This window comes from Danio rerio, chromosome 17 (genome assembly GCF_049306965.1).
Source record: "Danio rerio strain Tuebingen ecotype United States chromosome 17, GRCz12tu, whole genome shotgun sequence".
In the NCBI taxonomy this organism is placed as follows: Eukaryota; Metazoa; Chordata; class Actinopteri; order Cypriniformes; family Danionidae; genus Danio; species Danio rerio.
In genome coordinates, this window is record NC_133192.1 from 11,149,124 (window position 1) to 11,173,853 (window position 24,730).

Sequence of the window (24,730 nt, forward strand, 5' to 3'; positions counted from 1 at the left end):
AATAAAAGTTTTATTTTTAGTTACAACTGGGTTTCAACAAGTTAAATTTAAGCCTTTAAATACATTTTTAAGACCATTATAAATGAAATTTTAGACTCATAAAGGGCTAAAGGCTAAGTTTTTTTTCATGGCCCAGATGGAAACGATTTTTATTTGCCTTATCAAAATAAATATTATCATTTAACACGTTTATTAATACAATAAAATAATTATTATAAAAAATATAAATACTTTAGATAATTCTTAGCTAATTATTTTAAATATTGTGTAAAAACAAAGCAAGCTCTACTTGTACCCATACACTTTTTTTTTTTTAATAAAGAAATGAACAAATGCTTTAAAAGTTTTAAAAACTATAATAAACTAAATCTATGCACAACAATCTGTCCAGGTTGGTGTCCTCAGCATTAAATACATGGAGCACTTTTAAACAAATAAGATTGAAAGGAAAATAATTGAACCATTATGTAAAACAGAATTGAAAATGACCTTTTTTTAAGAAAAAAGTTTAAAGTTTTATTGAGATGATGGTTGGTGATTGAATGGGTTTAAGCTAGATTGGGTAGCAATACATGAAGGAAAATTAAGACTTTAAAAGACTTTAAAAGTTTTAAGACCCTATAACACAATATTTCCGTACATTGAAGACTTTTTAAGGCCTAAAATTCTGCTTTTGGGATTTAAGACAATTTAAGACTTTTTAAGACTGTACAAAGAGAACATTTATGGCTGCAATATTTTTCACATTAATTCACACTATTTTTATTTCTTTTCAATAATACATCCCACCCTAATCTAACAACATCTAAGACAGGGTCCCCACGCTTTCACGAAAAGCAGATTCAAGGACTTTTCAATTTGAAATTAAGCACCTTTGAAATGTATACCTCTGCATATGTAGTGCCATGAAAGTCCTCACTACTAAACATTTCACTTACAGCTAATATTTACATAGAAAAAAAAATCATGTTCAAAGAACTTTAATAAAATTCAATAGTGCTGATATTCATATGTGGTTTCTGAAATATTGATAAAATGTCCATTATTTGTCAGTGTTGTTGTACAAGATTTAAATGCAAGATTTGTAATTTAAAGAATTTCTCAGCTTTTTCAGTACAATTGTTGAAATTAAGCCAGAAACAAGTTTAATTTCAGATCTAATTGAAACAATTTAAGGAACAATGTTTGTTTTTAAGTACTTTCAGAGCCTTGAGTCCATATGTCTGGAATTCAAGTAGATTTAAGTAATTTCAAGACGTGTAGAAACCTTGCTAGGAATATATCAGTAATTTCATTTTTTTTTTTTAAGTACCTTGTTTTGCAGATTCAGAGATTTTCTCAAACTTCTGACAGCACACTTGCTGTGTGGTTTCTGCTTGAAGGACGTCCTTGTTTTTAGCTCTGGCTTTGTCCAACGCTTTATTAGCATTCTCATAATCAACTAATGCCCGTCCTCGTCTGTACAGCAGGTCCTGTTGAAGAGATCATGCCATTCTCAAATAAAGACAAAACTTTTTTCACAAACAATAAATAAAAGAAGAAGAAGATGCGATAAACAATCAACATTAGGGATTTAATGCACATTAAACTGTTTTGATAAATACAGTTGAAGTCAGAATTATTAGCCCCCTGAATTTATTGCCCCACTTTTTATTTTTTTCCCTAATTTCTGTTTAAAAGAGATTTTTTTTCAACCCATTTTTAAACATATTAGATTTAATAACTCATTCCTTATAACTGATTTATTTTATCTTTGCCATGATGACAGTAAACAATATTTTACTAGATATTTCGGAAGACACTTCTATACAGCTTAAAGTGACATTTAAAGGCTTAAATAGGTTAATTAGGTTAACTAGGCCGGTTAGGGTAATTAGGCATGTTATTGTATAACGATGGTTTGTTCTATAGACTATCGAAAAAAAATAGCTTTGAAGGGGCTAATAATTTTGTCCCTAAAATGGTTTTTGAAAATTTTTAAAACTGCTTTAACTCTAGCCGAAAAAAAAACCTTCTCTAGAAGAAAAAATATTATCAGACATACTGTGAAAATTTCCTTGCTCTGTTAAACATCATTTGGGAAATATTAAAAAAAAAAAAAAAAAATCAAAGGGGGGCTAATAATTCTGACTTTACTGTATACAAGTCATGGTTCAGTAAGTTTAGTTAAGGCCAAGTAAAAAATATTGTAATCTTTTTGGCTTCTATTTAACAGAATTCATAATATTTCATAATAACAACAATAACTATTTATGATGATCATTGTTACAAAAAAACACCTGACTCAATTGAAATATTCTAAATACAAATATTATGCAAACATATTCACAAATTAAAATGAAGATATTGTTTTTTTAATAGTATTATTATGAAATAAAATTAAATAAATGAATAAAACACTACTTTTGTTACTTCACTTTAAAATAGTCATGGTTCAGAGCATTATTGGTATGGGTCAAACAACATTGCTTATTTTTTCTATGCAATAATTCAATTAATGAAATAATTGAGTCTTATAATAATAACAACAACAAAAAATTAATAATAATAATAATAATAATAATAATAATTACAATAATAATCATACCAATAAACAAAACAATATTACTATTGTTAACTTTAAAATAAAATATTATTTAAAAGCAACTAAGAAATACAAAAATGATTGACAATAACTATTATTAAACAAATTATATTATGAAATAAAATACTAACATTTTACATGACAATAATAATAATATTTATTATTATTATTATTTCACTAAACTGTGTTCACAAATTCAGCCCATACCTTTAAATAAAAACAATAATTACGTTACAATTAAAACCTTACAATTTCAGCCAATGCTTGCACATTACCATAATCTACTACTACAAGTTCTTATTTTGAGATCAGGTACTCAGCATAATTGAGCAGACCCCATTTTGAAAATGAATATTTTTTTCCATTTCTTAGTGAATATGGGTAATACATTTTGGTGCATTTAAACAAAACATATTTATTAAACATATATATGTATTAAATAATATTTTAGTCACAGAACACCTTTAGAAATTAAAAGATAATACAATTAAAAGCAAGCAAAGTATTGCAAAAATTGTATACTCAACAAAATTGTGTTTATATTTTGTTTCTTTTGACTTTTGCCATTTTTGAAAATTTTATTTTATTTTTTTTTCTAACATATAAATTAATTCTACTAATTTTTGGACCATTATTGTAAGTTATTTTGATAGATAAGCTACATATTTGGCTCAGTACTGACTAATCTAATTATATGCACAAATATAATATTGCAAAGCATCCTATATATGCCTGTATAACAGCTAACATACTTGAATATATTTCTAAACATGTTTGCTGTCACACTTTATCAAAACAGTTTACAAATATGAATCATAAGCTTCAGGTTTTCCTGCATTTTTGCCTCTGCCAAGTGCGAATCTGTGCAGACTGCATTTACACTGCATGGTTAAAGTGACCCAATTTTCTCTCATGGAACACAGATGGTATATGGCCCACATACATGCAAGCAGGAAAATATAATATAAAAATCACACAAATTCCTATTTACTCAGATCAGATTCAGGCCTCGTTCATATGTGGAAAGTTATCCAATATTAATAGGCTGTGTCTCCTCATGTCTGCAGTATAAGCAGGTAGATTTCCCAGTAGAGCTGCACAATTAATGGAAAAAAAGATCTCGACTCATCCCAACACACGATCTTAATCCAGCTTTTCTACAATTCAGCTAATTATATTTTCAAGGTCAGGAGAAAAGCATAAAGGCAACACACAAGTCTTCACATTGTTTTATATACGTTGCTCAGAAACATAGACACCTGCAAATGGAGTTAAAAGTGTCACATACTGTATTTATAAGGTATAATTCAACCCAAAATGTCATTTCTGTCTTCATCTAATGATGTATTCGAGGCCATGAAATCACACGTGATGCACTGTTTACTACTAAGAGGATACGTGTGCTCGCCAATGATATCTACTTTAGTGAACAGAGGCTGTGAATAACAGGTAATAAAGTGGCCAATAACGTTCAGTTTGTTGCACAGAGCGATTGTTTGAGAGAGTTTTTTTTTCCTAAGGGTGACGGCAGCCATGACATGAACAGCATTCGGCAGTGAAAGTGAAAGCGCGCGTACATGTTTTAAATGATCATATCGCCTTTTAGAGTTCTGATTACAACAAATATTTGATGTTTTTTTCTTTCATAGCGAACACAAAGTGTTGTGCATGAAAATAAATGTTTAACATAAAAATAAATGCCTATATATTGAATATAAACCAGGATGGAATTTGACAACAAATGTTTCATTTTACCAGTGAAAAAAATTGTCTAATTATGTTGTCTTTGACAAATGGCACGCCTATGCCTCAAACATAAGAAGGCCCCGTTTACACTAGTGCGTTTTAGTTTTAAAACGGCGTTGTAGAATGAAAACGATCCACGTCCACACTAGCGTTTCAGGACCTAAATTATTCAGCTACACGACGCCTCAACATTTCTGCTGTCTGTTAAGTTGCTAATATCAAAATAAAAATAGGCAGTTCCCTCACATCATGTTTTCATTTTATTGTTAAGGCAGTGAAACAGCAAAGCCAGGGTGATGTGAATAACTTTATAAAGTACACTCCATATCAAACTTCATAACTTGATGATGTCTGAACTTACAAGGAGAGGATGCAGGACTGAACTGTGTGTAGGCTACTTAATATTGAGGAAAAAGCCGAAGGCGAATGTCTGCAGCCCCGCCTTCGTTTTCAGATGTCTCCGTTTTCCCCCATCCACACTGAGACGGAGCAGCAGCGTTTTAGAATGAAAACGGCCTCTCCAGCGTTTCCAAAACGCTCCGTTTTCGGGGCTCGAAAACTCCGGCATAGTGTGGATGGATGGCGTAACTGTAGCAAAACTTAAGCGTTTTAAAACTAAAACGCATTAGAGTAAACGGGGCCTAAATCAACTTCAGAATTATGAATAGTTGTATTCTGATGTCATCACTTTACTGTGAGTTAACAAACAGGATATATTTTAAGTCCACCATTCAAAGTCTATACAAAACTTTCAACTGTAGACCTACACACAGGCCTAATATTAATATTATTGTTGTTTTACCATATATTAGAGAAATAACTATTATAATAGCCTACTCATGTTAACCTTTATATCATAGAATCTACAGAATCAAGAGAAAATCATGATCTAACTTTTAGCAAAAAAAAAATTGTGATTCTCATTTAAGCCAGAATCGTGCAGCCCTAAATGAGTCACATGTCATTAAAAAAATTGGAAAAACTCTGACGCTTTCATTTCAGAAAAGAGTTCTGCAAGAGTCCCAAACCTTAAATGAACCTTAAACCTCATGAACAAGAACAAATGTATATTGTCATGTAGCTTAATTCAATGCATTCAAGCATTTTAATAATAGGGTGAGAGAAACAAAAAGCAAAACATCCACCATATAAACAATATAAACCAATATAAACTACATACATCACGTGCATAACTCATGCCATGGACACAAAATTAAAACTCCTACTGGTTAAAAAAAAAAAGCCTAGATTTAAAGAAGATGACCAAATTAGAACTTTTCTGTCAAGCAAGAGTGAGGCCTAAATCCACAGTATTAACAATTCAGCCTAAAATAAAACTATTGTATAAATGATGTGCACAAACCAAACCATGAAGTCTATATTAAAATAAGATCTTTTTTTTCATAACTTATTGTAAAACTACTTGACAAAAAAAAAAAAAAAAACTCAACTGTGCAGATTAAATACTAGAATGGAGAAAAGAACGGTCTTTTAACATCAGCTGTCAAGTCAGCGCCCGCTCTTTTTTTTTTCAGGGTCATTTGTGTTTGCATGTGCAGCGTAAATGCAGACATCAAGTCACTTTTAAAAGAAGATCTAAGAGGGTCATCAAAAAACATAAATAAATAAATGAAAAAAAAATAATAATATTAAATAAGTAATAAATCTAAAAAAATTAATAATAAAAATAATAAAATAATTAATAATAATAATAATAATAATATATATACCAGACACAGTCACAAAATCAAAATTGACCATCAGGATCTGTGGTGTAAATGTATTCTTCGACTGTATGGCAGTGTAACTTGTCTCCATCGATGGAGAAAATACAAGTCACTTTTAAAAGATGTAAGAGGGTCATCAAAAATAAATAGATAAATAAAATAAATAATTTAAAAAATGATTTTAAAAATTCTTAATAATAATAATACTAATAATAATAAAAATAACCATAATAATAAGAACAATAATAATAATAATTTTATATATATATATATATATATATATATATATATATAAATCAGATACAGTCACAAAATCAAAATTGACCATCAGGATCTGTGGTGTAAATGTATTCTTGGACTGTATGGCAGTGTAACTCGTCTCCATCAATAAATCAGTGAGTAGTAAAGCAGCTGTATTGAGCCTCTGTCAGCTCCTCATACTAATACACAAGACTCTACCTTTGCCGCCTGAGACTCTCGGAGGTAATACTTCAACAGGTCTGCAAGCTTCAGGTCCTCATCGGCCGCCACACGCGCTTCAATTTTCTGCACAGGAAACAGAGATGAAAAACAGGAAGTGCCGAGTCTTTTATTCTGCTTTCTGTTTTGATCAAATCTGCTGAGGTCAGAAACACCTCTGCAATTACAGTAGCTGGACAGAAAACAAGAAAACATCTCACACACGTTCACACAAAATGTTCATTTAGTTGATTATTAACTAATGACAGTGTAAATTCTCCATTCATCAGAAAAGTTTGGTGACAATTAATTGTAACGTTCGCTTGCAGAACGTATTTTGGATAGGTGTGTGCGTTTGTTTGTATGTGGGTGTGTCATTTCATGCGTGTGTTACAGGTAAGAACGGCATTGGAGGATCTGCATTTAATGCTGATGACGTTGGCCGCTGACGCTGGGTTTGCGCCACCAATCGCTGGTTGGCGTAGCGTTTAAAAGCAGAGCCCAAACTGCAATGGCGATCTCTCTCTCTCTCTCTGTCTCTTTCCTTCTCGCTCTTACTTTTTCTGTGGGTCTCTGTGAGGACAGTCTCTCTTGCGAGGGCTAGTCTGAGAGAATGTGTTTAGCTTGTGTTTAATGCTCTTGTCTAAAGCTTTGAGATTTGATAATGCAATGTGTGTTTGCTTGTGAACTCGTCCAGTTAACTGACATGTTTGAGTGATACCTCGGAGAGGTGTAGGAGTGAGTAAGTCGCGCGATATACATATACAACACTGACAAACATAATTTGTATTAGTTCAATAGGTTCAGGAGGATGTGCTGTTTTCTGTATGTTTTGTTTTTAGTTAGAGTAGTTTAATTAAGACGTTTGGTACGTTGAGCTTTTTTTCATATTTAGTTTAGTTTGTTGAAAACCGTTACTGAGTTTTGTTATATTTATTTCTTTGATTTAAGCACATCTAACTACTTCCTCTCCCCCAGGTAATTGATCATGTAATCATTGTAAATATTTTAGTTTCTCTGTACAATATATTTTCACTAGTTTCACTGGAGGTATGGGCAATAAATAATTGCAGTGATATTTGGTTTTCAGTTCATTTCTCTCTCCATCGGCTTGTCACACACATGAAACTATTGTATGTTATGTCACATACTCTTAGTTTAAAATTAACATCTGAAAGGACGTAACATAATAATAAAAAAACAACAGTCAAAAGACACATCACTAACTTAAAATAAAAATAAAACAAAACACATAAAATGAAAGCTAAATTATACATTCATATGATATAATAGTCCATAAATAACATCACAACACAATGAGTTAACAAAACTCACTATGACAAAACTAAAATGCAATGTTAAGCATTAGTATTCATTATTAAACATCTACTAAAACATAATTTGTAAGCTATTTTGCAAGACTTTTTTACACTACATTTCTTTTCTTCTTTTTATAATGCCAGAAAGTGTTGTTGTTTTAAATGTGTTGTGATTAAATAAATCTTAAAAATGAGGTTATAAGTCTTAAATGTGACTTCATAGGGTAGTACAACAAATAATTACTTCAAATATTAAAACCCATATACACGACCTGACAAGTCTTGCCCAAAAGTCCATGTTTATGAACAACAAATAATAACTTGTTACTCATTTGGTATCAGAAGTGGCTTATATGAAAGGCAAAGGCCTCTAGATTACGCTTATTTTACTAAAATAAAATATGATCATGGCTTGATTTAATTATTTAATTAGGACAGGGATGTGTGACTTGGATAAGACAAAAGTTTTGTCACTTAACAGAAATAATGTCCAGTATAGAATATAAAGTCATGGCGCAGTGGAAAAAGAATTAATATTGTATATTGACTCCTATGAGCTTGGAGGACTGCATCCATACATCTCTGCAATGACTCAAATCACTTATTAAAATTATCTGGAATGCCAAAGAAAGCGTTCTTGCAGGACTCCCAGAGTTCATCAGGATTATTTGGATTCTCCATCTTGGGCCAAACATGCTTAATAATATTCATATCTGGTGACTGGGCTGGCCATTCCTAAAGCACCTTGACCTTCTTTGCTTTCGGGAACTTTGATGTGGAGGCTTAAGTATGAGAGGGAGCGCTATCCTGCTGAAGAATTCACCCTTTCCTGTGGTTTTTCATGTAATGGGCAGCACAAATGTCTTGATAGCTCAGGCTGTTGATGTCGCCATCCACTCTGCAGATCTCTCACATGCCCCCATACTGAATGTAACCCCAAACCATGACTTTCCATCACCAAACTTGACTGATTTCTGAGGGAATCTGGGATCCATGCTGGTTCCAATAGGTCTTCTGCAGTATTTGTGATGATTCATCTGAAAAATCTACCTTCTGCCACTTTTCCATATGATCAACTAGAGGTCTTGTTATTATTTGTTGCTCTTACAACTGGGATTGATGACAAGACTTTTGTCAAGTGATGTATATTAAAAGTGCTATGAAAATGAAAGCACTTACCCGTGTTTTCTCAAAAAGCTCTGATACTTTCAGGAAAAATCTGTTTGGGGAGGAAAACAAAACAAAAAGCACATTTGAGAAACCCATTTGTCTCCATTAGCAAACCGGCTAAAATGCTTCGATCGGTGTCGTACTTGCACAGATCTGTGGAGTCTTGAGTTCCTAAAGTGTAGAGCGTGGAGGCGATTCTGTTGATGTCATCCGCTGCACCTGAAAAGCACACACATATACAAACAAACAAACAAAGACAGAGACACACACACAGACATACACACAAACATGCACACAAACAGACAAACACGCAAACAGACACAGAGGTCAGTCAAAGCTGCATATCCAGCCCGAATCACACCGCTTCAAAGCTCTTTCCGCTCTTCCAGATCAGGTTTCCGTGTTGTGCCAATAACACTCAAAGCACTCAAGAAAAAGCCTAAACATTTGGCTCAGAACAGGAAAAACACAACACAAAAGAGTCACAGGAATGATAAAGATGAACTTCTGAATACTGCATCTGAAGAGAAGTCACCATTTTCAGCCATCTGAACTATGTGCAACATAATATTATAATGCAATTAATTTCCAAAAAAAAAAAAGGTACAACTAAAACGGTAAGAGCCGTCAGAAACAGTGTTAACTGATAAAGAGAATTACTCCCTTTTGAAGCGATTTGTGCCTGATATTTGTCTGTTTCTTCAGGAAAACTTGAAAGAAGATTTTAAGCTAAATCTGTGGTGCATGGAGATTAGTGTAATGCAATTCACTGGTTATCGTTTTTGAGATTAAAAATAAACACATACAAATAAATTCAAATCAATCACCATGGCTCTTAATGATACACTGATGTCTTATGATGTAAACGATCAGTATGTGCACGATGTTGAACATTATTAACAATATTATTAGCTTTAATCCACAGTCTAAGAGTGAGAGTAAAGCTCTGCTCATGATTTGGTAGTCTGAGACGAATTTGGGAAATCCTAATGCTTGTTGATTGTTAAGGTGCATCTCAAATTGCATACTTATGCACTGTTCTATGCCAACTTGTAATATAAATAGTGTAAGTAGTGTGTTCACACTGAAAACTCTTAAAATAAGAAGTGCACTTTAATTACCCGGATGATGCACTCATTCAACCGGTGAAACGAAGTGTGGAATTATGGACAGTTCATGCACTCAATGGCAGCTGGTTTGCTCATTTAGCAGAAGGGGCGGAGCTATCAGGCGCACATGTTGGATTACTTCATTTATTTTGGATTGTGAAAGCAAAAGTCTCCTTAGAGAGTGATTATGGCGCCTCCCGATGGTGAATGCGGTTATCCTCATGGCAGGTATTATTTGATAGTTTGGTCATTTATTTCACTGATTTGGCAACCGTCATCAGGGAAATGGTTTAAATTTCCGCTAAGTCAAAAAATATTAGTGCTCTATTTTGGACGACACTACATACATAAACTATGCTGTTGAGTGTGTAAGTGCATAAGTACACCGTGCATAAGTGCATAGTGAGCCATTTTAGGACACAGCTTTAGTTTGACATTGACACCAGCAGCTGGTTTATGAGGACTACTTCTTAAAAAAAAAAAAAAAAAAAAAGAGAGAAAAGACCCTGTTAAGTATGTATTTTAAGTGTCTTGGATTACGAGGACACAAGGTACAGTTGAAGTCACAATTATTCACCCTACTGTGAATTTGTTTTTCTTTTTCAAATATTTTCCAAATGATGATTAACAGAGCAAGGACATTTTCAAAGTATTTTCTACAATGTTTTCCTTCTGGAGAAAGTCTTATTTGCTTTATTTAGATAAGAATAAAATCATTTTAAACCTTTTTAAAGTCAATATTAATAGCCCCCTTTAGCATTATTTGTTTTTGATAGTCTACAGAACAAACCATCGCTATGCAATAACTTGCCTAATTACCCTAGTTAACCTACTTAAGCCATTAAATGTCACTTTAGGCTGAATAAGAGTATCTTGAGAAATATCTAGTCAAATATTTTGTATTGTCATTATGGCAAAGATAAAATAAATCAGTTATTAGAAATAAGTTATTGAAACTATTATATTTAGTAATGTGTTAAACAGAAATTGGGGGGAAAAGAATATAGGGGGGCTAAAAAATTCTGACTTCAACTGTATGTCCATGTAAACCACCTTAATAGAGTACATCTAGATCATTCCTATGTCATTATACAAATCTCTGTTCATCTAAACCACCACCACACACACACACAGACAGCACTGTTCCTGTGACAAGAGAACTTTGACCTTGCCTTTTCCTCAATGCTTTTGTTGTCACGAGACCCAGCAGAATCTATAAACGTGTCATGATTTTACTCACAAAAACGAGACGGAGACGAGAGAAACTTACTTTTGTGAGACCTGATCATTCGGTCGGATTTGGCAGAGGAGTCTTTGACTCGGTTGTGATACTCTAAAAGGAATGTCTTCTCATGTTCAAAGAAATCATCAACGTCCTGTCATTGAAAAATAAAAACAATGCAGAGTCACATAAAAAACATACTTTTCACAAATAACTATATTATTTATATTAAAATAGAAATAAAAACATTGTATTAATTATATACAGGGCTTGACATTAACCCGCCAGTGCTCCAAATGTGGGGAGATTTCAGCTGTGGTGGGTAAGACAGTCACTCCCACTAGCCACTTTGGCCAGTAGAAATTTTTTTTTTTTAATGGTAGTTTTCCTAAAAGCAGGGTTCGACAATATTCATGCAAATGCAATTTTAAAATAAAGAAGCAGCACGACTGACAAAAAATATCATCAGCGCAAGCAAACCAAAGCAGGTGAATACCAAATGAAAGGATGATCACTTGCAGGAGATGTGATGCACGCTTTTTAAAAAAGCGTGCGCTCCCATTTGCTGGTGCGAAGCAGTCATGCCTGGAAAAGCAACTGCGTTTGGTTCTCTTTGAAATAGACTGGACAGCAAGTGCTTGTGCACTCACAATACTGCTGCTTTTATTAATGTCTCTTTGCAACCAACACCAGCTGCCACTTTTTCTTTAACCATTCTTTAAACTGATTATTATTGGCCTAACCATATACATGCGATCATGTGTTCATTATCACAAATAGTAGGACCACGTTTTTCACCAGCTTTCTTTTTTGCGTACAGTTTTTTTTGTTAATGGTTTGATTTTTTACAATAACATTGCTTTAATAGGAGATTAACTCCCCATTTATGTTTAGTTAACTAGTGGTCTGAGAGACCTAGCCATTATTTTAGATACATGGCAATACTTTTATTTTTTTTAAACGTCGATTGTTTGTTTGTTTGTTTTTTAAGAAAAATATTGTTGTATTAAAAAGTGCACCTATACAGCAGTATTTTGCATGTTTTGACACATTATTTAAAAATTGTGGCTAAGAAATAATTATTTATTTTCGGTGTGATCTGAAAAAAATTGTGATAGAATTTGAGAAAATCAATCTTAGTGTTGAGCCCTGAAAAGTCATGTGAAATAAAGCTAATTGCAATGAGACACTATGAAAACACAGCCCATATGCTCATGCTCACTGAGCAAGCTTAACACAACACAAAACAGTGAAATGAATGAGGCGGCATGTGAACATAACATCTAAATCAAGTAATTTTAGCATGCCAAAGTCAAATATAATTTTCCCAATAATAAAAGTGTGGCTAGTGAACATGGGGAGTGACTGATGTTGGAAAACTACTAGACACAGGGGCTGGTGATCAAAAAAGTTAATGTCAAGTCCTGCTTATATACAATATTACCGACATTAAACTGGCAATATTTCCTATTCTAAATACAAATATCATGCAAACGAATTTGGGAAACAGAATCAAAATATTTCTGATTTTTAATATCATTATTATGATTAAATAAAAACAATATTTATAATATATATATATTCAATCATTCATTTTCTTGTCAGTTTAGTCCCTTTATTAATCCGGGGTCGCCACAGCGGAATGAACCGCCAACTTATCCAGCACGTTTTTACGCAGCGTATGCCTTTCCAGCCGCAACCCATCTCTGGGAAACATCCACACACACACATCCAAACACCCACCCACACCCACACCCACACCCACACCCACACACACACACACACACACACACACACACACACACATACACACAACGGACAATTTAGCCAACCCAATTCACCTGTGCAGCATGTCTTTGGACTGTGGGGGAAACCGGAGCACCCGGAGGAAACCCACGCGAAGGCAGGGAGAACATACAAACTCCACACAGAAACGGCAACTGAGCCAAGGTTTGAACCAGCGACCTTCTTGCTGTGAGGCGACAGCACTACCTACTGCGCCACAGCATCGCCACATAACATATATAATTATATAATATAATAAAATAATCATAAATAATAATAATACTATTGTTACTTCACTTCAAAAAGTCATGGTTATGGTATGTTACTGGTATATATATAAGAAAAAATGGCTTTTTTGATGCAATAACTCAATTAACAAAATAATTGAGCCTTTGGGATGTAATGACAGCAACAATTTCAACCTGTATTTCTGACTACATGTGTCATGGCCATCCTGCATTCCTCTACTAGTCAAGCATTCACCAGAGACTCATAAACTGTCCTTCAACCACAAGCTGAACTCAAAGCCAAAGTAAATAATTCCTTAGAAGCGGTGCTGGCCGCAGTGGCCTCTCTTTCCTCCCCCTGATTTCTAAAGCAGAGTCACATAAAAGCGTCACATGATGCAGATAGAAAAAAACAACTGACCTTCACTCCAGCCACCAGAACCCCGTCTGCAGATTTCACCACGTTCTTAAAGAAATCCTCCAGTTTCTCCTTCTTGTTCTTCCCTCGTACACTCAGCTGTAATGTCAGCAGAAAAAGACAAGGACAAATTAAGAATTAAAGTCGTAGACATTATTTTTAGCAACTACTCAGAATCAGTTAATACTCAGCTATTATTTCAAGTCACAAATCCAAGGTCAAACGAACAATTACATGCTCAGGAATATTTTTACACAGTATTTACTAGAGCTGCACAATTAAATCGTTAAAAGATCACGATCTCGATTCAACCCCTTAGACGATCTTAATCCAGCATTTCTACGGTTCTGCCAATCATATTTTCAACTTCAGGAGAGAAGAAAAGGCGGCTGCACGAGTCTTTTCATTGTTTTACACACGTTGCTCCGTGAAATTGACACCTCTAAAGGATGTTGAATGAGCCACATACTGTATTTATAAGGTATAATTCACCTAAAAATGTCATTTTTGTCTTAATATAATGATGTGAGCTGCTGACCGGGAGCTGTTATCACAGAGAGGGCGCGCGCTCTACTTAGTGAACAGAACCTGCATATGTTGCGAGTAACAGGTAATACAGTTGTAAATAATATTTAGTTTGTGGCACAGAGTGGTCGTTTGGGAGCCGCGTACGAAGTATGAACAAGCACTTAGCAGTCAAAATGAAACCGAAAGTGTGCACTTCATTTACATGATCATTTCGCATTTTAGAGTTATGATTACGACAAGCATTTGATATGCGTTTTCTTTCATAGCGAACCCATAGTTGTGCATGAAAATAAATGTTTACAATGTCAGTATAACTACTCTAGCCTGTATAATGTTGACTATAATCTGATAATGTCAAATGTCTGATTTTGCCAGTGAATTAAATTGTCTAATATGACAGATTGCAAGCATATATCTCAAACATAATAATTCAACAAAAGAATTATTATAAGAATAGATAGAATAGAATTATTTATAGAAAGCAGTAGACCTACACATAATATTATTATCGAGATTGTGCCATATGTTTTTTTTTGCTATACCTTTATTTTACATCTATAGAAATCTTTTACATCTATAGAAATCGTGAGAAAATCGTGATCTTTATTTTAAGCAAATAAAATCACGATTCTCATTTTAGCCAGAATCGTGCAGCTCTAGGATTTACTGAATTTTAGGGATGCAACGGTTCTCTGTAAAAAAAAAAAAAAAACATATTGTCCCGGTGTCCTTCCATGGTTTGGTGCGCCCTGTGATCCGCAGTTCAGAATATGCATTATTAATATTGGTTTGTTGTGCTCAATTATCAAGATGTGTTGACATAATTATTATCTGCATAATTGGTGGAGACTGTTGAGTCAAGATTTAAATATTTAAATATCCTCTTTCAGAGGATATTTATTTATTTATTTATTTATTTACTGTTCCTAAAGTGCGGACTGAGATGGGGAAAAAGGCTTTTAAATACGCAGCACCATTTGCATGGAATAATCTACAAAGTGGCAGTTTAAAGAATTGATTTCACTAAATGCTTTTAAAAGAGTATCAATGACTTGAAATTGAAACACAGGCTTGTAGTTGTTTTGAATAGTTTGTTTGTTAATGTGTGGTTCATGTTCACTGTAAATTGTTTTTTGTTTGTTGACCCATCTGACATGTATACTGCATAATCTTGGCCAGGATGCTCTTGTAAAAGAAATTTTTAATCTCAATGTGTCTATCCTGGTAAAATAAAAGGTTATAATAATAATGATGGTAACAATAATAATTATAGTTATTATAATAATAATAATAATATCAGTAAATAATAAAAGAAAAAAGTCAATTATTTTAGAATGGCTAGATTTAAATAAAAAATAATAATTACTGCAATAATTACAATAGTATAATCATTGACAAGACTTAAAATATAGTCATTGCAAAACATAAATAAATAAAGGAATTGTCAAACTTACGTCTTGGTTGTACTCTAAGAAAACGTGAAAGTTCAAGTCTTTGCGCAGGACAGGATGGGCAGCAACGCGGCACAGAAAGACCTCATGCATCGCCACAGTCTTCTTGAAGATGGCCAGATATTCACTGCAACACATTTTCATATAACACTTTACAAGGAGGTTGTAATAATTTATGTATTTACTTACACAAACAAACAATAAATAATACATTTATTCAAGTATTTATTGATGTTTGTTAAAGTTAGCCAATAGAAATACAGTTGCAAGTTAGAACAATTAGGAAAATCATTGTATAACGATGGTTTGTTCTGTTAAATATAGCTTTGGGGGCTAACAATATTGACCTTAAAATGATTTTTAGAAAGTTAAAAACTTTTTATTCAAGCCGAAATAAAACAAAGACTTTCTAGAGAAGAAAAATTATTATCGGAAATACTTTTAAAAAACAAATTCCTTGCTCTGTTAAACATCATTTGGGAATATTTCTTTAAAAATTTAATAAATAAATAAATAAATAGAAATTATTAATTGACAGGAGAGCTAAAAATTATTATAATTATAATAATTTTGACTTCAACTGTAAGATGATGAGCGACTCACGCCTCCAGTTCCTGCTTCATCTTGGTGAACTCCTCCTTCGTCATCGATCCTTCACCTTCTCCGAGTTTCTGGAGCTTCTCCCGTGAAGCGTCGAAATCCGGTCTCGGAGGGGCAGGAGGAATCTACAGGGAAAGACCATAACTGAGACTCCCAAAATAATTTCGCTTTTAGAGGGCAGGGTGAGAACTACAGGGTGGTTTGGTGGGGATTGACCCCTTTAAATAACCCTTGATTCCCCCTTGAAAGACGTCAAAACAAGATGTATAGGGAGGTTTCCCCTAATAGTGAGAAATAATTTCCTCTGATCTGTATCATAAATAATAATAATATTATTAATTAAAATAATGGATAATATAAATATACATGGACAAAAAAAAAAATCAATCAACAGCCTGAAACAGGCAGATTTAGAGCACCGATGGACATAATAAAGATTCACAAGACATTTTTATTGTAAAATAGCTGTTGGAATTTACATTGAGCCTAAAATAAAGTAAAATTGGATGCATAGTTTGTATAGCTGGACATACAGTAACCTTTAAAATAGCTAATCAGAGGTCAAGATACACTTAATATCCCTCAAAACACTGAAAACTATGTTTTATTAATACATTAGATGCATAACCAAAAAAGTCAATGTATAATTTGCATTCTTCTATTAAGACTCTGTGATAGATAATATCACCATTTACTGACTGTGAATTCTCAGTGTGGTGTCTAATGCGAAGAGCTATAAATAATTCAGAGCCTTTAACTTTTGTACCCTGACAATAGTTTCAAAGGAAACTGTAGCAAATATCGTTTCCCCTTTTTTCTTGCACCTGAACTGAAAGATATTAATACTGCGACAACAGATCTACTTATGAACAGCAGGGCTATAAAAGGACATTAAGTGATGATTTCAGCTTTGGCAAGAGTGGCTGGAGTGTTTGCTCTCAAACACACACACATAATGGAGCAGTGTTTAAAGAGAGCATGAGCCCGACAACTTAAACAAGTGTCCAGTGTAACTCAAATGAAGGAATTACTTTACAAGCAGAACTGCAAACTGCAGGCCTGTGATGGCGATTAGCCATCAGTTACATCACTAACAGTGAAAAAAATTTGGATCAGTTTTTAAAAGACAGCTAGTTTGCTTATCAATATTGCATTGCATTGAAAAAAAAAAAAACAGAAAAAAGTTCTATTGTGAAATATTTGTATTTTTAATGTTTTCTTGATCAGTGTACTTTAAAATTTTGAAGGAAAGCTGAGTTTTAAGCATGAAAGCTTTTTTTTTTTTTTAAATGTAAGGGGGGAGAACCAAGCGGCAACCTCCCGCTCTCTCTCAGGAAGCCAATACGGAAGTAACTAAAACTGCAATTCATCCGAAATTCCGCTAGTCCTGGCCGCTCCTGGCTCCAAAACAGAGCAAATTTCAATTGAGCCCACTGTTAGAATGGCCAACTTTACAGCAGAAAAAAAGGGTGTTTACACCCTGGTACAAAAAAAGATTTTGGTTAATACAGCTAATATTACCCTTCATGACAACTGTGAGGGGGGTGAATTTTTTTATAACTCATCCGTTTCCTTTATATTAAGTTATATTAAGTTTGCATAATTAAGGGCGTGGCCACTTGAGTGACAGCTAGGTCTCGTTGGTCGCCATCACGTCACTTCAGCTGAATCCTGCAGATTAGCCACTGAACTCGGCATATTTATCGTATTTCTGTGTTGTTTTATGTGGCTTTACACAGTCAACTGCCTTTTGGACTTGTTTCCTACAATTATTAGATGGCATGGCATGCTGAGGGCACTTAATTGAGCTCACAAACCATTCACGTGGCCACCGTTTCCCATGTGAGTAACGTTATGTACTTATATACCATCTCTATATATGTATTTTTTTATTTAAGATCATTTATCGTTTATATTTATATTTAGAGCTGTAATGCACTTCAGAATCTGTCAGATTGATTAGCTGTAGGCTCTAGAACAGTCATCTGAAGCGTTGTCATACAGTGTTATGCTGGATTTCATCAATAGTCTTACATTAACACAGACTATATCTGAAGTGTTTGGAAGTAATTCGCGTTTTCCTCCTGTTGAAAAACGTCATAAGAACAATGTTTAGTGGCTCAAAACACTTTATTGATATAGTATACAACCAAGCACAAGTGCTCAGAATACAAACGAGTCACAGGTGATAAAGTATTAAGCATTTCTCTCAAAGCAAAGTGTGTCTGAACCAGGTCCAAGCTAAATGCTAGCAGGTGTCTGAAGCTCCGCTCACTCTCCGCCTCTTTGCCCTTGTTTGGTATCCCGCCGTGGGTGTGATGACGGGCGAACAAAATGGCGACGGTTTGCCGCGCCTACTTGTGGCTTCTTTTGCGCTCTTTAGAAACCTATGGGTGACGTCATGGATACTACGTCCATATATTTTACAGTCTATGGGGAGAACTCGCTTTATAAAGTATCTGTGTACATATGGACATGGCCTTAAATCACTCGATGGGCCCTATCATACACCCGGCACAAAAGGGCGCAAGGCCTGTTTGCCCCGTTATGTTGTTATTTTTAGACCAACGCAACCTTAATTTTCCAGTTTTCCGCCACGTTGTTTAAATAGCAAATAAAATTTGCGCCACTTTGTGGACTCATGGGTGTTTTGGTCTAGTAAAGAGGTGTGTTAAGGCGCATTGTTGGTGCGTTGCTATTTTGAGGATCTAAAATAGACTGAGAAATAGACCAGCTGAAAGCAGGTCTAAAATCCAGCGCAGAGCGCGTTAGTTGTGCGCCTCGCTTACACATTGCTTAAAACATATCTTTACAAAGGAAGAAGAATTAAATGATTAAAATATTACAAAAATTTATATTTTGTACATAAATATAAACACCACTGCCTTTATGCTTTCTTCTCGGGGGGCCTTTTTTTTTTAGTTTATTAACGACATCTTGCTTTTGTATAACATTGTTGTTATTATTTATTATTTTATGCATATTTCTATTTGTTTTATTAAAAACATACTCAGATTTGTGTGTTTGGATATAACTCCGTTTTTTGACCACACTTCGTTATTATTGTTCATTTACTCGTTTGCTGGAAATTAGAACTGAATTTAGAAATAGTTTTGAAACAAATCTTTGCGCTTAAACCAAATTAATAAAAAAATTATAAACTAAATCATCATAGCACAGGTGCTGCTGATGATGTGACAATAAAAGGGATTTGATTTGATTTATTTATGTAGGCTAAAAGATGTCTGTACGTACAACACACTTTCCTTATCCACGAAAGAGAGAAAGTGAAAGACCGATAGGAGGAGGCTCGTTCTTTATCCTCTCGCTGCAGATCTTCTGGTTAACTGTTTTCTCACTAGTGAAGCGTTCAGTTTTATCACTTACAAAGTCCACCATGTAAATAGCAAATGCGCCATGGCCAACATAACTGACTCATAAATGTAATGGGAGATGAGACTCTGATTGGTTTATGCTCAAAATATTCCCATAACACATTAAGACAATAAGCTAAACCCTGTGAGACCATGCGCCGGGGCGCAGAGCATATTTTTCAGTCCTTAAAATAGTAAAAGTGAATTCGGAGACTCCCTTAATGCTTTTGCACCATGCACTTTAGACTTTGCACCTAGATTGTTAAAAGAGCCCGATATGTTTAAGAGAAAAAAACAAAAGCAAATTCTAAGCTTGAATTCCACAATGGATAAAGTTAGCAAGTGGCTGGAGGTCGACAACAACCCTTTCTTGACATTGAACATCAGCAATGTGACTATTGTAGATGCGCACACTGTCCTACCAATGCTGAAGCAATATATTGTACAGCCAAACACATAATAATATAGAAAATACTTACAATATATCCTGCATATTCTTCATTTTCCACAAACGAGTCGTGGAGCCAGATAAATTCTTCATGCTGTCTGACCACGGAAAATTCATTCTGCTTGAAATTAGGTAGAGTGCTCTGGGGAAAAAAAACAAAACAATGTAATGAATGAGTGCAGTAAATGACATGCACACACAGCCAGCTGAAATCACAAACACACAGTTGTGGATTTCTTCCATCACTGATGTTGCATACCTTTGTGTGGACGGTGAACTTGACCTTGTCTCTCTCACTCAGAGCGTCTGAAATGTCCACCTGTAGTGTAGCGTCAGTCTGAAGATCCACATTCACCGCCCTGGGCTGTTAATACAACAATAAATACAGTGTAATCAATACAGTTTCCATAGGTCATTTAGTACTGTAGAGCTGTGCAATATGGGGAAAAGAAACCCATCGCGATTTTCTTGACCAATGTTACGATTTCTATCTTAATCACGATTTTCACACAGAAATTTTAGTGTGAATATGAAACATATTTCAAAGGAAGATTAGATTTTTATCAAAGGCCTGTAACATGTCTATAAAACAGACTTAAGGCAAAAAATGCACGAACAAGTACATTATTTCCAATGGAGATGTACGCATATTCCAGGCGCCCCTAGTTGAAAACATCTGAATTTTTTAAAATGCCAAGTCACGTAACAAAAACTGACCAATCAGCTTCATACTTTACATAAAATACACACATTTTAGTATTAATGGTAGACTAATTACCTCAGACAAACATAGAACACCCAAACACCCAGTGCTTTTTAATTTTCTCCATGAATAAAACTTGTATCAGAGCTGCAGCAATGTTTTGCTGTTTGTCTTCCTCTGTGAAAATAATTTATGGTCGCCCAGTAATGAAAAAGAAGCACGAGTGCAAAAGTGCGTTGAAAATGCTAAAGGAAGCAACGCGCCTCACACTTTCCAAATGCTTTTAAATGTGATATGTGACTGGCAGAATACATCAGCCTTCAGATATCCAAAGTAATCCCACACCACAGATTTTGACTTTTTGTGGGCACCAAGCCCCTTCTGTGCTGAAGTCATCATCCCTGTTTATGCAGGCTATTTGCCATTAAGCTTACCTGTTCTCTCACTCTTAGGAGCACTGTGTTATGATTGGTTCAAATAGCAAACTAGGGGAGAAGCATTAGTCGGGACTGGAGTGCACAAAAATTTTGAATAAATAAATCATTTGTGATTTCGATACGATATTAATTAATCACACAGCCCTATAGTATAGTATAAATGTCAACCTTGCCATGAAAAAAAATTACGTTTTTACCAAAGTAATATAATTTCTACGTTGTTTGCTTAGGCTTGTATTTTACAGTACTGTAAATATACTCAAATGTCTCTGTCAGTGTTTTCAAACAATTATATTTGATTTACCAAAGTCACACAAGTGTCAATTTCACATCCATAACAAAGCTTTCTCCTCATAAATGCAAAAATGTAAAATAAAATCAATGATTTTTGTTCTATATAGAGCCAACCCTTATCCTTTTTAATAAGCATTATTTCTTTGGGGTTGTGCAGTTTACCTCACAGCATTTCTACAAAGTATGTTATATACTGTAAACTTGCAGACTTTGTCACATCTATAATGCATGTTTAGTTTCCTCATTTAAAATATAAAAATAAATTTTAAGTTATTTAAAATGCATATTAATGCTGCAACATAGTAAGTGAAATGAACATTTTAACACACACTGTTGAATACCAGACAAAACATGACAAGAACAAACAACAGTGTCATACTATGGACATACAAATAATACTTTTAATGGGACTTTAAGCTTTCAAGTACATTTGTAGGTAATAATAAAAAAACTTTCTCTGATATTTTAAGCATCAAGGAGTGCAATACATTAAATTTACACTTAATTTACAGCCTAATTTTCCCCCACATCCTCTCACTATGGTTTTAGTATAGCAACAGCCTTTGCACACACAAAAAATATACACACTACGGTCAAAAGTTTGGGGTCAGTATTTTTTTTTTCATGTTTATTTTTTTAAAGAAAATTATTGTGTTAATCACGGTGGCATTTATTAAATATAAATAAATTGTTAAATATTTATTACAATTTTAAATAGCTGTTTTCTTAATGTGTGTTCCAATGAAATTATTCTCCAGTCATTATTGCTTTTATTACTATTACCGTTAATAATAATAATAATAATAATAATAATAGCAATAATAATAATAATAATGTTAGTAATAATAACAATATTAATAATAATATTAGTAATAATAGTGATGATAATAATAATAATAATTATTATTATTATTAATATAAGAGCGATTTCTGAAGGATGTGACTCTAAAGACTGAAGTAATGAAAATGAAAATTCATCTTTAAAATGACTGAATAAATTATTAGAATCTTATTTTACAACATTTAAAAATCAGACTGACCCTAAACCTTTGACCGGTAGTGTATGCACACATACTGTTAAATTTAACACAAACTAGACTCATTTGACTCAAATACTTTATTGAACGATCACAATTTGGCCCAAAATGACAAATTAAATGTAATTTTAAATCTGTATAATCTGCCAATATCCCTCAAAATCCCTATATGTATGACACAATAGTAAACTAATATTTATATGGCTGAATTAGTATAGTTTTTTTATTTTAACAAATTTTGTTTCAAAGTAGACCATTTATTTGCATTTATTGTCTTTTTCTGTGCAAATTGGTAATTGCATGGCCTATATGAGTCATGGGCAGCACGGTGGCGCAGTGGGTAGCACAGTCGCCTCACGCCTAACCAATCGCTGGTTCGAGCCTCAGCTGGGACAGTTGGCATTTCTGTGTGACGTGTGCATGTTCTCCCCGTGGGTTTCCTCCGGGTGCTCCGGTTTCCCCCAAAGTCCAAAGACCTGTGTTATAAGTGAATTGGGTAAGCTAAATTGACAATAGTGTATGTGTGAGAATGGGAGTGTATGAGTGTTTCCCAGCATTGGGTTGCAGCTGGCAGGGCATCCGCTGCGCAAAACAAGTAAGTTGGAGGTTCATTCTGCTGTGGCGACCCCAAATTAATAAAAGGACTGAGCCCATGAAAATGAGTCATCTCTGCTTTGACCTACATTTAATCATTCAAAAATTCAATTTGTGTTATTTGCCTTTGACAACATACAAACAGCACTGCAGAGAAATATCAGGCTATTATTATTATTATTTTAAGTAAAATAATATGCGACTTGGTCACTTATTTATCTGGGGTTGCCACAGCAGAATGAACCGCTAACTATTCCAGCATTTGTTTTACGCAGCGGATGCCCTTCCAGCTGCATCCCAGTACTGGGAAACACCCGTACACTCTCACATTCACACCCACACTCATGCACTACAGCCTATTTCGTTTTACCCAATCCAGACTGGGGGAAACTGGAGCATCCTGATGAAAACCCACATGAACAACTGGGCCAGCCGAGGCTCGAACCAGCAACCTTCTTGCTGTGAGGCGAACCACTGAGCCACCGTACCACCAAAATAACATCATTTCATATATTATAATCTTACATTAATGAACTCACTGTCAGAGTTACAATAGCTATATAAATTGTGGTAATAATTAAGCAAATACTATGGTTAAAACATGGTTGTGACTTTAGAATAAAGTATTTTAATTCTAAAAAACACTTGTCCCCAAAGACCCACACATTTTCTGCTACAATATTAAAGACTTGTATCTGGCTCCTGGTGATGCATCAAGGTAGTATGAAGTGAAATGATCAGTCTGTTAGAGAAACCAAACAGTATGTACAGCCTCTACAGTCTTTTCTTAGTGTGTTCGCGACAGTCTGGAGCAAGTCATGTCGCATAATAATGATGTATGCAATTCACGTGTGAACTGACCCTTTTTGTTTGCAATGAAGAGAGAGTGACAACGTGCCTCATCAAAATACTGGTTTACCTGGTGCTTACATCAGGGTTCTTACTTTTTTTTTAAAGTATTCTCAAACTTTTACAACACTTTACAAGTGTGTGAAATTACATATACAATCTTCATCACATTATATCAGATGCTAATCCTCGTTTTATTCTTTAGTTTAGTATTTTAAGGAAATGTTTTGATGTCATGTTTGCCCCAAGCCCAATATTAAATTACTGTCATGCACGATCTACAATTTCCTTTACTTGCATCTTAAATGCATCATCTTTAGTAAATATTAAGTAAAATAAAATCAAATAAATTAATATGAAAGCAACACTATTTCAAAACCTTGAATCTGAAGTTCATATTTCTCAAACTCCACAGTCTACATTTTATGCTAAAAGATTTGTTTTATTTTATTTTAAATAGTTACCTATTATTATTATAATTATTATCATCATCATCATCATCATCATCTATTAAGAATATGAATATATATATTCTTAATAGATATGAAAGTAAATATGAAAGTATTACTTAAGTAATATGAAATATATATATTCTTAATTGATATGAAAATAAATATGAAAGTAACACAATTATTTAATTTACTTGCAT

General features: G+C 34.0%; 1 protein-coding gene across 1 annotated transcript in view; it reads right to left on the minus strand.

Annotated features, from left to right (window-relative positions):
- The window catches only part of snx6 (sorting nexin 6), a 32,234-nt gene that overhangs the window by 2,750 nt on the left and 4,754 nt on the right, over positions 1–24,730 (minus strand). Inside the window, exons 3-12 of the mRNA NM_001030217.2 lie at positions 20,427–20,531; positions 20,199–20,309; positions 16,349–16,470; positions 15,749–15,872; positions 13,770–13,865; positions 11,385–11,490; positions 9,149–9,224; positions 9,015–9,054; positions 6,517–6,603; positions 1,313–1,472 (exon numbers count right to left, since the gene is read on the minus strand). Of these exons, the coding sequence (NP_001025388.2) occupies positions 1,313–1,472; positions 6,517–6,603; positions 9,015–9,054; positions 9,149–9,224; positions 11,385–11,490; positions 13,770–13,865; positions 15,749–15,872; positions 16,349–16,470; positions 20,199–20,309; positions 20,427–20,531 (1,027 nt within the window). The remainder of the gene's footprint in view (positions 1–1,312; positions 1,473–6,516; positions 6,604–9,014; positions 9,055–9,148; positions 9,225–11,384; positions 11,491–13,769; positions 13,866–15,748; positions 15,873–16,348; positions 16,471–20,198; positions 20,310–20,426; positions 20,532–24,730) is intronic.